This window comes from Cibotium barometz, chromosome 49 (assembly GCF_041138505.1).
Source record: "Cibotium barometz isolate CiBa-2024 chromosome 49, ASM4113850v1, whole genome shotgun sequence".
Classification (NCBI taxonomy): Eukaryota; Viridiplantae; Streptophyta; class Polypodiopsida; order Cyatheales; family Cibotiaceae; genus Cibotium; species Cibotium barometz.
The window spans coordinates 37,893,709-37,909,246 of record NC_141094.1 but is presented as its reverse complement, the minus strand read 5'-3'; the positions used below and the strand labels follow the sequence as shown (position 1 = coordinate 37,909,246).

Below are 15,538 nucleotides of genomic sequence, written 5' to 3'. Positions count from 1 at the left end.
ACAACTTCTTATCATCCCAAGAAGTGGCAAGCAATCAGTCTCCACAAGTACAGATGCCCCAATAAGATATTCTTTTTCACATTTTAGAGCAGTGACTATCCCCCATAATTCTCTCTTGATCTGTGGATACTTTCGCTGTCGAAAGCTTAATACCTTTGCTCCAAATCTAATTACATACCTATGATCATCCTCATCATCTTGCCCTACTGCCCATCCAATCCCAGTAGGACTAGTATCAACTGTAACAATCACAGGCCTGCCACACTCATAATCTGCCTTTCTCAAAATGGGTGATGATTGGAGCAAATATTTCAGCTTCCGCATAGCTTTAATATGTACTGCACTCCACAAAAATTTTTGATTTTTCCTCAAAAGCTGATAAAGAGGATCTGCTACATGTGCATAATGTGGGATCCAAATAACATAAAAGACGCATGCTCCAAGAAATCTCCTCAGCTCTGTAACATTAATGCATATTTCCTTCATTCTTTGTATTGCATCTATCTTGGCTGGACAAGGACGGCGTCCACTAGTACTACAAAGATGTCCCACTATTAGCACTTCACCAATCCCAAATACTGATTTCTGCCCAGATAAAGTAAGATTCACTTCTTCAAGCCTGGATAGAATCATGTCACAATCCTTTACATGATCTGCCACAAACTTGCGGCACCCTTTTGAATTCAAATTCCCATCTTTGTCTTTCTCATCACAGCCCTTTATTGGCACATCATCCAAAAATGGCATAGTTTTTTGTGGTATGAAGTCCCGTAAGACTTTATTCATTCCATTCATCATATGTGCCACTGAGTTAGTGGCTCCCTGTGGTAAGGTACACATCCTTACTAATCCCAAAGGAGTTCTCATTGTGGTCAAGTCCCTGCTTTGCATATCCAGCTGGAACTGATCATATCCCGAATACAGATCACCCATAGAGTATATAGCTTTCCCTGCAAATGCTTCTGCAAACTCATCCACAATTGGACCTGCTCCCACATTCCTGATTGTGACTTTGTTTACAGGTTGCATGTCTTGAATAAAGCGCAATGTCCCATTTTTCTTTGGTACAGTAAACCATCTGTTGGAATATGGGGCACATGAAGGCTCCAAGATTCCCATCTTGATCTTTTCCTTTAGTAATTCCATCAACTTTGGCAAGAGAGCCTTTGGTACTGGAATTGGCCGCAGGTTCCAGGGCACATGTGGAACAGTAAAGATCACCATTGGTGCTGTTACACTTGGATCAACACAACCAATCTCATGCGGCTGAAAGGCAAAAGCTTTCCCATGTTTTACAAGCATCTCCTCAAAGCATTCCCTTTCAACTGGCAACAGAAAATCCCTCTCACCAATCTTCAGCTCTTTCAGAGTTTCTTGAGTAAATTTATGCCCAATTTTCTTCGGATCTCTAAGATTTGGCTGCATAGAAGCTTCATCTATCTTCTCCTTGCTTCCTGGTGGCAAGGGCAAGGCAACTGGCTTCACCTTTTTTGCAACCGTTTTGTACTTTGTATCAACATGAGCATCCATCTCACAATTCATGTTTTTACATTCCACCCCCTCAAATTCCTGGATTATATCATACATCTCCACAGATGACACCCTTATCATTTCATTTCCACCCTGTAAGCATGCTCTTCTCATATCAAAAAGTACATCCATAGTATCTATAAATGACACCTCATCAAGCATCCCTGAAATAAACTCATTCTTCTCCAAAAGACCACACTGCTCAAAACTTTTTTGTTCATTTTGTATATGTTTTTGCATGCCACGCTTTAAATCCTTGCTTTTTACAAAAACCAGTAACCCATAGCTGGAGAATCCCTGAAAATTTGCTGAAAAACTATTTACATTGATTGAGTCCTGCGAGAACTCATTTCCCCTTGTACCATTGGAATCCCGCTTTACAATGGCACCTGGCCAAAATCCCTCATCTCCCTGTAATTCATAAACTCTCTGTTTATCTTTGGGAGTGACTGTGCCCGAAGAGATTCACGATTCCTTTCATGATTAATGCAAACTGTCAAAAACTGAACAGCTTTTTTGCCATCTTTACTCCTTATTCTTGCATAAGCTGAACCGTCATCCAAAACCTTTGTTTCCATCCTTACAGCTGTAATGTAGGGTTGCCCAAGAATAAGGGGATACGATGACATCTCCTGAACAAAGAAATTCTGATCATCCTTCACATCCCCTATAGTTACCCTTACATTTGGACATGCTGCATAAAGCTCTCCAGATGAATTATTAGCTGCTTTAATCATCCACCCATGATCCACATCCATTGGCCACTTACATTTGTTGTAGAGATTTTTAGCCATAAGATTTATTTCAGACCCATGATCAATTAGAGCGACATATGGCTCTTCCAAATCACCTATCTTGACAAGGGTTTCAGTGGTGGCTCTTGCCCAATGGCTCCTGGAGTAATGACTCTTTGTAAGAACTTCTTTTTCGTCATCCTCTTCCACAAAACGCACTTGTCGTGCCCCATCAGCAGAGTGATTACATTCCACCACATTTTCTCTCTCTTCCTTTTTCTGTACCTGTACACCATGAGTCTTGGAAGTGCTTGCTTCCCCTTGTGATGGAATAGATTCAATTATGGACTGCCTTTTTCTTCGTATAATATCAATTATCTCATCATGAAATTCTTTCTTTGCAATCCCCAAGACTTCCCCTAGTGTGAATTCCACCCTGCTGTTTAGAATTCTCTCTTCAAGCACCTTTTTGAGATCTGTTGCAACTTCAATATCAGATTGAAGCTTGTAGAGTGGACCTTTCCCTTTACCCTTCTCCTTCATTTTTGCTGGCACTTCTTCCATTGAAACATCATGTGGAGGTCTGCTTTGCTGTGGAGGCATATGTGATGGCCCAGGATCCTTCTTTTCACTTCCACGTGTAACTCTTTTTGATGGCCCTCCTTCCTCATTTTCCCTTTTACGTTTCTCCTCTACCTGTGCCTCATTATTTTGGCATTTGGCAATATAGGCATGAATGGATAAAGAATCCACAGGCTCCTCCCAGCCAGTCTCAAGGCGTATACAATCACCTGCCTCATGCAAAGCTTGCTTTGACACTTTCCTTGATGCAATTAATTCCATTGTTGACGGCCAAAAATTCTCATTCTCATAATCCTCATCATTCTCAAATCCTTGCTTTTGTTGACCAACCTTTAATCCATAGGTTGCTGCCTCAACCATAGAAATGGCATGACTAGCAGCCATATCCTCTACCAGCTTTTTCATCCCTCCTTTCCCAAAGTTTGTACTCAGCGGAAGACCAGTCTCTGTAAGATGGATTTTCCCATCTTTGAAGAACACAAGTTGATTTTTAAGAGCTTCTTTATAGCTGGTACAATCCTTCTTTGCATGCTCTGGGTCATCACACCATATGCATCTATATGTAAACCCTTCTTTGATTTGAGGCCTTTGCATAGAAGCCTGCCCCAATGGTAGACCTTTTTCTTCGATCCTGGACATCTTCAATTTTAAATCACGCATACCCTTGATAAGCTCATCCATCGGCCCATCTATCTTAGGAATTGTGGCAGCTGGCTTGGATAAACTCTCAGGGGTAACAGCAGCTATGGGGGTTGCAGAGCCCATCACCATTTTATCCCTCCTCCGCTGCCGCTTTGCTAACATAGTGACTGCATCCTCAACATCATTCCAATCACTCTTTAATCCTTGCTCTGTATTTTTATCCTCAAGGAGGATTTCCAATGTCTCCTGGAGATCTTTCCCAGCTGCCTGCAAGAAGAGCTCTGTCTTTTCTCTGTCCAAAGTTGCACGCTCTATTCTTGACAACTGGGCATAACGCTTCTCAAACTCCCTTAGCAATTCTGTGGCAGAAATTCCCATTTTAGGTTTTGTGACCCATTCCAAAAAAGTTCGTTTGGTCACTCGCTCAGAATCCTCCATGAAGTATTCATCCTTTAAAGCAAGTTTGAATTCTTCCCAATTTCTGCCACCCTGTGCTGTCTGCAATCCTTTTATGCGCTCTCTTATTTCAGGAACGCATACCAACTCGAAACTTCGAACCATATCCTCCTCGGTCACCCTATTTAGCTCCATCTCCTTTATATAATTGCGCAGATACTTTGTAATGTCCTTCCCATCAAATTGATCTACCTTTTTCACAATTGATTGTAAGGCTTTGGTCATGGAAATCTGTCCCCTCTCAGCAGCTTGTTGCTGTTGCATGTACATGGAAAACATTTGGAACATCTGCATAACTCCGGGGTCAAAATGAACCCCCTGGCCCTCAGAATTCTCAGCCATAGCTTCGCTGTATGTTTCACCACACTCTCACCCCAGCAGTTTCACGTCGGGTTCACCAAAGTTGTCGTGAAGTGTGCGGAGTAGCCAGGAAAGTACAAAACTTCTAGCTGTGAGAGTGAATGTCAAATCCAACAAGGAATTTCACGTACAAGATTTCCCAAGGAGTATTGAACACCATTATTTCCATTGACAAATACATGTGTCCTCTTCCCTCAATACATCCTTGAGTTCCTCCAGGTGAATGCACAGATTTGCATGAAATCCTTTGAACCATTCACATGTGGGCATAACAAAGATTTCCAATTATTCCAATATACATGTGTCCAGCTATATCCATTACATCCAGTGCCCTCAAAACTGTTATTTCGAGATGTACTTTATCACCTGAAAACCTGCCTTAATGTCCTAACATCTCACAAGCAAAATATAGCATTTGGCATAGCTTTGACATACTCATAATTTTCAAAATCCATATGAGAAGAAAGTAAGGCAAATTTTCCTCAGCTTCAATGCATTTTTCACCAATCACCGAGCTCCAAATTCCTTAGCTTCTTCCCCAAAAATCCTTCTATTCAATTCCAAACTTCTTTTGATATATATATATGGGTTAAACGATTCTCTCAATTCGTATAGAATGAGAGTAACATTTAAGAGAATATATATATATATATATATATAAAAAACACTTAGCTGTCGAGTTGCATGCGTGGAACTCCACCAACCGTATGCTTCATATCAATTATGCGAGGGTGAAACAGCTGGAGAAGCATCGCTCAGTGTTGGTTTAGAAAATAGTTTTTCCCATAAATACATCATTATGTTGTGCTAGAATTACTCTCTAATTCTAGCACCTACAAAGCACATACAGTCTATATATTTTTGAAATAAAAAAGCCTGGTCTTTTCGACACTGTTATCAGACGCTGCATATCTTTTCTCCTCACTCTGCAATGGACGTCTCTTTCCGGTCGTTTTCTTCCTTTCCCCGCGGCGATCTCGGCGGCCAGCTATACATGCCATAGAAAGAAAACTGCCCGATTTCTAGAAATTCTCCAATATTTTGTTAACCTTAGCACTAAGGTTATAAAACATAACCTTAGCATTAAGGTTAAAATCCTCAATGCCTTTTTAATTCCCCTTTTTCCATTGTTATGGAGTGTTGACCATATATATATATATATATAATCAACTCCTTTTTACCTTTACACCATAAAGGTTTTTCTCACGCCTTAGCTCCATTTAACATCCTTATTGTGCATATGATTTTGCCATTTAAAGCATACAATCAAGATCCCGACCAATATGCACCATTAAGTTCTCTGTTTCAGTGCTAATGTCACAAGCAAAATCCAGTCTTATCAAGGCACAAGATATCTGCTGGCTCCAAAATTCTCCATAAGCATAAAAAAAATCCTCCACAATTCACACCACACTGTCAAGGGCTTCAAAACCTGGCTCAGCCTCAGCTCATCTTATTGAACTTTATCTACAATATGAACATATATACTCAGACATCATATAATGATTCATCATGGCACATAACCTCATGCATCTGGATGTGTATTTGACGGCCTCACATGCACGGTTTCATATCATAGACGTGCCATGGCACGACAACGTGCTGCTGCTGCCTCCAAGAGTTGGAGACGCTCCATAAGCAGCTGGTTCTGAGCTCTAAGAAGAGCTATGGTGTCTGCTGTAGGCGGAAGAACAAGGTCTCCTTCGGGGGAGACGTCTTCCGGCCGATGAGTACTCTCTCCTGTAGACATGATGCTGAAGTCGGTGGTCGTGCCGGAACGCAATCTAACCATCCAAGGATGCCCCCACGCTAGGATACCGTGTGTGTGGACTATTTGAATCTGATACCAATGTGATATGCAGCGGAAGTCTTTGTATTGGTTGATCCTGTCACACAAATGCTCACACCGTCTTCTGTATCCTGAGTTTCGTGAGTTTAGCAATCCATTTCATTACTTCAAACTTTAAAGAGATGAGAGAGAGAGATATGAGAACTCTACACCAGATTGGGTCCCGAATTACCCACTGAAGGGCCCCCTATCCCGATAACGAGATAGTATTTGCTTTATTACTTTAGAGAGAATGACTTTGGACTGTAGATAAGCCGAACGCAAGATCTCGGAGGATCGGAGAGCGGCTGATTTGTACACTGCTGTAGAAACACCTCAATGACTTGATCTCGAGCCTATGCACTCTTCCCAAGGGCATGAGGAAGGGCTGCACACCTGAGGCTCAAAGAAGAAGAAGGTGGACTGTTCTACTCACTGTTAGAATGCTGAAAACACATATGAATGCTATGTTACCTTCACCAGATGACTGCTGAATGTGTGGATGATGCACAGAAGGCTGGACACTGATGCAAACAACTGTTTCAGGGCTGGAAACTGCTGTAGACTGAACCTTCAGGGCTGGGATCTGTTGTGGACAGAAACGCTGGAGTGATGAGGATGCTGTGGACTGAAACGCATGAGAAACAGGGGCTGCAGGGCTGCTGCTGTACAGCTGTGCAAAAACGCAGAGAAAACTGCTGATTGCTGGGCAAAAACGCAGGTATATGCAGGCTGCAAACTGCTGATTTCTGGCGTTGGACTGAGGATGAAGGGTATGCTGAATCTGGGCCTGAACTGAGGCTGAAACAGGGCTGAATGCAGGCGCCTAGGGCTGGGCTGAAGCTATGGTTCTCAAGGGCTGGAGAAGAAAGCTTATGGGCTCTAGGGCTGGATTAGTCTTGGGCTGAAAGCAAGAGAGAGGAGAGCTCTTAGCACAATGAAGACTGAATGAGAAAAGAGGCTCTAGGCAAGCCTATTTATACTAACTGGAGGTTGGTCATTTAATAAAGTTAATATTTATAAATGCCCAATAATGCAAATAATGATAAATAAATACTAATAAATATGGGAAAAATACCAGATAAATCCCAGTAAATTCCCTAAGGCTTTGGGGATGTTCTAAATGATGCACAGGCATATGAATGCATATTATGCAAGATGCAGAGTGCTTTCTGATGCAAACCCTAAGGCTTCTATACTGACTCTACATGCATGAATGATTCTCTCCAAGTGGGTTAAGGGACTTAACTGACTGACTGACCCACTAAGGCTGAGGAATGACCTACGTAGCTCATGCCTGACTTATCTTGGACTGAGGATGTACAATGGGGTCACGGCGTACGACAATTATCATCCTATTGGGTTCTAAAACTGTACAACTGTTGCACTTCTGATGATGAGCCATCTTGTCACCATGCATTGAGTGCAGAGTACATGTGACAGCGTTATTATGGGCCTTTGGTATTGGAAAAGATTGGTGAGGTAGCCTATCGTTTGAAGCTACTAGATCACTGGAGGATTCACAATGCTTTTCACGTGAGTCTCCTTAGACCTTTCCGTGGGGATGAGGCTCAGCCGGAAGTTGAGGAACTTGATGAGGTTCTTATTCCAGAGCAGATACTGGCACATAAGGAAAGAAAGGTACGAGGTAAAGTTTCCCGTCGCTATCTTGTGAAGTTCAAGAACTATTCACCAATGGATGCGAAGTGGATGGAGGAAGGTGACTTAACAGATTCACCTCAGGTTTTGCAGCTTTATCTCGATGCCTTTGAGTTAGAGCCGACTCTTGTTGTGGCTCATTCAGGTTCAGCAGAGCATGGGTCTGGAGCATTGTCTGATGCTCAAGAGGGGGGTAGCACCTCCACTCCCTTGATACAGATAGGCTCAGATGACATGTAGAGGTCGCTTGGTGCAGTTTTTATCTCACCGAAGGCACTGATGGCTGACAGTACATCTGTTTATGGGACTTCCATGATATATGTGTACTAGTCACATGGGATATTGTGGTTATGTATGGTTCACAGTGGTATACAACTTGGACTATTACTACGCCATTGGTTTGCAGTGAATGTTGATACATGTGCATGGCTTAGAGAGATTGGGACGCTGATCTTGCCATATTGTATATTTCACTTTGGATATTTTGCTGTATCACCAGAATGCAATCGAGGACGCTTGCCATTTTTCAAGTCTCACTTCTCTCTCTCTCTCTAGCTTTTGGGGAGGCCTGTAACATACGTGCAAGTTTGAAGCGTGGAGAGGAGGAGAAGCAAGTCGACTACTGTTTTGCTGGTTTTTGCTGCTGTTTTTCTATGCAAACCTGCCCGTACAGCCCACGTGTGCAGGCCGTACAGAGTTGTACGACAGCAAGTACAGTACGGCTGCTGCATGTTTCTCTGCTGATACAGGCAACGCTGACAGGCTGAGCAGGTACAGGTGCTGTGGGTTCAGACAGAAACTGTGCTGCAGGTACAGTCGTACGCACAGCAGGTACAGGCAGCTGTACGACTGTTGACAGGCGACTGGCTGCAGGTACAGAACTGTACCAGCTAGTACAGTCGAGTACAGAGGCTGGTTTCAGGCAACGCAGGCAAGTACAGTGCCACGTGGACTATTGGTACAGGCTGTACGGACAAGTACAGTGCTGAATTTCTGGTCTGTACAGACAGGTACAGCACTTCCAGTTGCAGGCAGAGCTTTTCCAAAGCTTGGTTGGTGCAATAGTCGAGTGGTTGCAGGGGAAAGAGTACAGACAATCGTTGTCAAGTGCAAACTGGTACGAACTGTTCCACGGGTGCAGAACCACGCACTGACTTGGTAAGCTCTGAACTTGTTCATCTGTCTTTCTTTCCATTGGTTTATGTCTGCCGCAGATTTGTGCTATCTGGCCATTTGTGAGAGGAGGGGTATGGCAGATTGAAAAGGGTGGAAACAGAGATTGGACAGTGAATGTATGTTTGAGCTGAGTTGTGGAATCATGTGCATGAGATATGCCGGATGTATGCTCAAGGCTGTCCTGCTGAATGGTCTTGGCTGATCAGAGGGAAGCACAGAGTGTTGCTTTGAGACACAGATCTGTGTGTGTGAATCCTCTGTGCTAAGAGGTATTGTGGGCTGCCGGATTGGACATACAGGTGTATTCTCTTGGTTGGTTTTGTTGTACTCAGCCTTACATATTTTTGAAATTGAATAAAGAAATACCGCAAGGGGCGCCAAGCTTTGGGGCCAACAGGTGTCGTTCTATTTTCAGATTTGGGGCACTCTAGCTCCAATCACATTTGCTTTTATATCTGGACTACAAGTGGAAGGGTGACTGCTAGTCTACCGCACTTTGGTTTCTACCAGAGGCCGGTTTCAACATCCAACAATAACCCTCCTGTGTACAAGAGTCCATGATCCTTCCCATGCCGCAGAAACCACAGGAAACGCAATCCTGCCTCCCAAAGAGTCATCCGCAACCACGAGCTCAACTGCCTCATCAGGAAGCTCCCGTCCAATCTGGTGTCCATCAACCAGATCAATGAACCATACAGCTTCTCAGTCACAGAGGCATCACACTGCTCACAAGGATCAACACCTGTTACGGTGCAAAAACAAGTCCTCGAAACCTGCTGAAGACCACGCAAGGCCTTCTGAAACCTGTCAACCACCCCCTTTGAATCCGGAACCACAAAGCCTGGAGAAACCACCTCCTTCTACAAGTAATCAACTGCCACTTGCCTGGCTTTCCGAAAGGTCCCCGTGGAAAGAACATCCTCATCTACTGGAGGTTCTTTGTCCCGAATACGACGAGACATCAGAGCATAAGTGACCTGTTTAGTTTCCTCTGACATTGACGAACACAAGAACTACCAACATCAGTACTGGAAAGTTCCAGCCAACTGCTGCCATCTACTGGAAAGCTATCCACCATCTGGTCCCGGAAAGCCCGCACCTGCAACGTATCCACACACAAGTGGCCATTACCAGACTGCCACTCATCACAAACCTGAGGACCTGGGAGAGAGGGTGCTGAAAGCTTGTAAACTCCATTCTCCACTCCGCCTTCCCAAACCACTTGGCCTGTTGCTTTGTCCCGGAGAGCAACAAAATGCTCATCAAACTCCACCCGTACGCCAGTCTTGCAAATCTGATGCACTGACAATAAATGAAAACCAAGTGCCGGAACATACAACACCTGGGAGGAATGCTTCCCCCCTCTGCCATCGGGAACTATCTCCATCCTGCCCTCACTGTGAACTGGGATAGTGGATGTATCCCCAGTAAGAATGTGACCAGAAAGCCTACAGAGATCCTGTAAACCGGAACGGGAAGGAGTCATGTGCCTGGAAGCACCACTGTCTAGAATCCACTCCCGAGTATCCGTTGCGGAGAGTCCTCCAATCTCCTCCCTGCCTGAAGAAAATGAAACAGCGGTGTCCACCACCTCCAGGTGCACAAAAGCCCGAGTCTTCATGATTGCTGCTGAGGAATATTCACCCTTCTCGGTCTTCCGCTTGGGACACTGCCTCCAGTGGTGGCCTTTCTCGCCACAATCATTACAGGTCCTCTCTGCCTTTAGTTTCTCGTGGTCAGTAAAACGGACTTCTTCTCAGAAGACTTCTCCGTCGAAGCCTTCCCTTTGCCCGTGTTACAGCCTTTCGACCGTTGGCAAGTTAAGGCCTCCGAACCTCCACCCTGAGGAGGGTTCGTGAATCGTTCCTCCTGGTCCAAGACCATGGGCACAAGCTCCTCCCATGTGATGGTGCTGGTAATCAAAGACGAGTAAAATGCTGAGTACGAAGAGGGCAAGTGTGACAGCAACGTTATGGCCATGTCCTCTGACGATATCTCCTTCCCAGCCTGAAGAACTTCCTGCTGAAGAGCCTGCAGCTTGTTAATATGCTCCTGCATCGTCAACGACTTTGCAGGGCTCATAACCCGCATCTGTACTTCCAAGGAAATCCTCTTCATGGGCGATACCCTGTTGTAAAGAGAAGCCAAATGCTGCCATATACCTCTGGCCAGTGTCATGTGCTTTACATGATTGATTACCTGCGGTGTGCAGTTGAGAAAGATAAACGAACGGACCCTAGCGTTGACACGATCCCACATCTGTGTTTGAGCCTCCCGGTCCTTTCGGGTTGACGGTAACTCCCCTTCCTCTACTTCCGGCCGTGGAACCCCAACAACGACGAAATCAGCGAGGTCATAGGACTCCAGAACAGATTCCATCATAACCTTCCATATGCCGTAGTTACTCCCGTCCAACTGAAGGTCCACCGGGAACGTGGGGAGTGTCGGGATCTTCACATGTCTCTCGGCCATCTCAAACAGATCTGCCATTGCGGGGATGTCCTCTGAAAAGGGTGGGTGGGTGGGAACAAAGAAGAACTAATACCTGCAAGTGGCTGTCCAGCAAATCAGCCCGCCGTCCTCTTGCTTCTCCTCTTCCCGAACAGTCCAAAACAGTCCACCAATCAGCCACAAAACAGTCCCCCTCTTGCTCACACAAATCCCAAGAACTATCTAGAGCCTAGGGCTCTGATACCATGTCAGAATACGCAGCGGAGATGATGACCAGATCTGGGAACACAAGAGCAAAACGCATGCAGAAAAATACAGCACAAGAGAGAGAGAGAGAAATAGGCGTGTAACTCTGCTCTGATATACACAAGAAGATCCCGGTATGGTACACTGAGTGGTATGGGGCTGGGGGCCTATTTATATGCCCCCACATCAGCAGTCGGCCTGCTGTGTAGGCAGCCGACTGGCCCTGAAAACTCCACGACCAGCATCACATCCAGTCGGCCAGCTCTGGCATGGAGTCGTGGACCAGTTCAGCAGTCGGCCAGCAAATGGGCTGCCTCCCAAGCCACATAAAAATGGGAAAAATAGGGGAAAAATGCGGGGAGTGAGGAAAAATGATAAAACACCTCATAAGGGCTTTCACACCCACAACAAAGGCCCTAACACCCCCCCCCCCTACCATTAGGCATGAAGATGGCCCACTATCGGGACCATTTTCTACCTCTCTCCCTAGATGGCTTTGTGACACGGTCTACATACATGGACACCCATCTCTCACATGGCATTCGCAGTGCCATTGGACAGATCCGGACTTCATCACATCAGCTGAGGGTAGAGATTGGCAGGTACGAGGAGATGAAGCCAGAAGACCCCATTTGTCAGCTATGTCACCAGGAAGTGGAGCCAGAGGAGCAATACATATGCCGATGTACTGTGTACTATGAGATATGAGGGAGATACTGGTGTCTCTTCCGAGAGGGTTTTGGACCATTACGACATGTGATGGAGTTTGTGGATCAGAGGTGTTTGGGGCTTTTCTTATTGGAGCTCAGACGCCATCGAGAGGCTCTCCTATGAGCCAGGACAGCACACCAGGACCCACCCCTCCAGCAAGCCATGACATATTTTTTCAGGGCCAGGACCACCCTGGCAAATACGACCAGGACCTCCACTACCCCCTCGGCAAGCCAGACGTCCCATAGATGTCCTTAAAGAGGAGTCACCCTTGACAGGGCCATAGCACTTTGTCGAGCGAGATGCCCACGCTTACCAAGACCTCGTCCACGGCCGCTTCATCACCAGTGGATTAGAGCCATCATCACTTGCCACAGGAGACGATTGCCCCGCCACTTTAGTTTCTCTATCTTACAGCACCCGAGATGAGCAGATTACACCAGTCTTATGCTAGTTGTAGATATTATACACTTTTGTTGTACCTCAGTAGGAGTATTTTCCTTTGATAGCTGTTTAGGACTTTTTTTTAGTCCTTTTTGTCTTACTTTTGATGAGACACCATCACTTGTGTACTATGTTTTGGTCTCATAGCCCACTTTGGCCTTTCGCAGACCATACTAGCACGGCACGGGAGACGTCCAATCAGAGTACTCACCATGGAGGACATTGAGGATATCCGCCATCGACCGATGAGAGACATCTTTGGATAGTGATGTATATGATGCTTACCTTTGTTGCTGGAGTTTTCCTTCCCAGATGTTATCCATTAGGAGCCCCTAGTACCTTACTTTTCCTTATAGTTGTTGTTTCAGTATCAGTTAGTTGTTTAGTTGTTTTAGCTTTTCTTACACAGACATTGTATCAGATCCACCAATTGTTGTAACCTTTTTGGTCTCATAGGTCATTTTGGCCTTTTGAGGACGTTAATATATCATTTCATTTCTCTCTCTCTCTCTCTCTCTCTCTCTCTCTCTCTCTCTCTCTCTCTCAGTTTAGCACATTCTAGCGCTCCCTTTGCTTCTGCTCTGTGCACACTCTATCATGGTATCGTCACTCTAGGCTTGTGCGTTTTTGCCTTATCTTCAGTCTTGATTTCTTCTTGCTCAGATTTGCTACTGCTGGTCGGCCTTTTCACGACAGCAGCCCCTTTGTTGGCTGCATTTTCTTCTCTAGTGGACACATATCACGAGGTCTGGTGTGGTTGGTTGCTTTGAGGCATCTTGGTACCTATGGTGAACACTTCTTTCTTCTCAGTTGTGAGTTTTTTCTGAGATTTGAGCCCAATTATAATGATGGTTGCTTCAACTGTGCTGCATATGTTTTCTGAGTCTACCAAGTTGGATGGTTCCACATATACCTTGTGGAAGGTGAAGGTGGAGTCGGCTTTGCGTGGAGTGGATCTCTAGGACTGGCTAGTCACAACTGCCAATGCCACTCCCCCGCCCTCTCTACAGTTGGTGTGGCTCACGCACGCACATGTTGATGCTTAGGAGGCAAATGAAAAAAAGGTAGTGTCTTTGGCAGCCCTAGGCTGCCCATGAAAAGGTGGACCTCTTTCCTTCTTGTCGGCCAGGTCCTTGGACACAAATAAACCTCCTGCAGCCGACACCATCTGCTAGATCTCCTATCTGCTGGCCGACAGGAACCTGGTCCATCCCACTGCCTTCCATGCCTTTTACAGTTGCTGCTGAAGCTCCAAAATCTGGTCTTTATCTGCTGCCCCTCAAGGATTAGCAATGGGATTTACGTGTCCATGTGCATGCACATGACAAGCACCTGACCAGGCAGACGAAAAAGAGGGTAGGGAAAGCGGGAGAGCGGGAATACTCATCATGGCTATAGGGCTACCTGAGTTACAGTCAAAAACAGGCCTTTTCCAAGCCTCCTTGATTAAGAGGCAAGGGAGTGACATGTGCTTGTGCAGCAATGCAACCAATTTTAGACCAGTTTGGGTAGCCAGAACAGCCCTACACAAAATACCTAAGAACCATGCAAGTGCAGCAAGCCCAATTCGACTTTTTCTTAATACTGCTGGCTGTGCATTGGCGGACCACTACGACCCACCAGTCATAGAGGGGGCTACTTGTCCTATTAATAGGGAATCTTCCCAACTTCAGCATTCATCCTTGACCTTCAATCACACAGTTTCCAGCTATCAAACACCCCAGATCCAGCCCTAAACACAGCAAGAAACATAGCAGAGAAGCAGAAGAAGATTAGAGCTATCAGATTGCAGTGTGTTTCTAGAATTCTAGTGAAGGCCTTCACATCCATTCCCAGCCCATAAGATCAAAAGAGCACAATGAGGTAGTTGTTGCACCATTTCTCTCAGCTTTTACCTTGTCTTGTAAATACTCCAGGAGGAGAGAACAGGGAAGGCTGGCTGATGGGACCCACTGGCACTTTGTGCAACGTATGGGTGAATCTCTTAAGTTCTAGCTTTTATGTTCCTTGCTTCCTGTCTACACCAGACAGTTACATCTGTTCTTGCATCCTCTATCATCTAACCTCTAGTTCCACTTCTCGTAGGGCTCTGCAGCAGGTGTGTCACAAGGGAAACGTCTGCCACAAGATAAAACAGCAATAAACTCCCTCGGAGACAACAGTATCTAGCGCAGTTCTTTAGTATTCAACCCTCTTGAGCTGCCCAAAAGGTTAACCAGTTATAGACAATATTATTATATGAGATCTGCGACAGTTCGAAATCCCAATACCAAACAGAACATATGAGATCTTATCCAGTTATCCAAGGCATATGAACCATTATCCCACCTGTAAAACAATTAACTTGATTTGACCAGAAGGTTCCACACAAAGATGATGACATATTCTACCTGTAGTCCAGCAACTTTCTGTCTTTGGAGCTGTCTGAAGAGACCAATGTATCAGCAGTGCCACGAGTTTCATCTGCAGAAAACTCTCCTGAGAGCACACCCATGGGGACAGGGGACATGCATTCATCTGGTCCCTTTAGAAGGCCATGTTTCAAAAATGCCTTTGGCAGCTTCTCTCTTGATCCATGCCCGCTTAGCCCAACGTTCATATTTCGCCATTTGTCCTGCCCAAATTTAGAGAAAAAAAAAGGCCTAACATTATTTGTCAATGTTTACCTCTTGAATCCTCTTAATGGATTAGCATGTATACAATCATGCCACAAATACAA

The 15,538-nt window shown here is 45.2% G+C and overlaps 1 protein-coding gene across 3 annotated transcripts in view; it reads right to left on the bottom strand.

Annotated features, from left to right (window-relative positions):
- LOC147610546 (single myb histone 1-like) overlaps nt 1-15,538 on the bottom strand; it is a 61,887-nt gene that overhangs the window by 26,932 nt on the left and 19,417 nt on the right. For all 3 annotated transcript variants that reach the window (XM_086786164.1, XM_086786166.1, XM_086786165.1), the window contains exon 3: nt 15,210-15,433. In XM_086786164.1, coding sequence (XP_086642290.1) covers nt 15,210-15,433 — 224 coding nt within the window. The remainder of the gene's footprint in view (nt 1-15,209; nt 15,434-15,538) is intronic.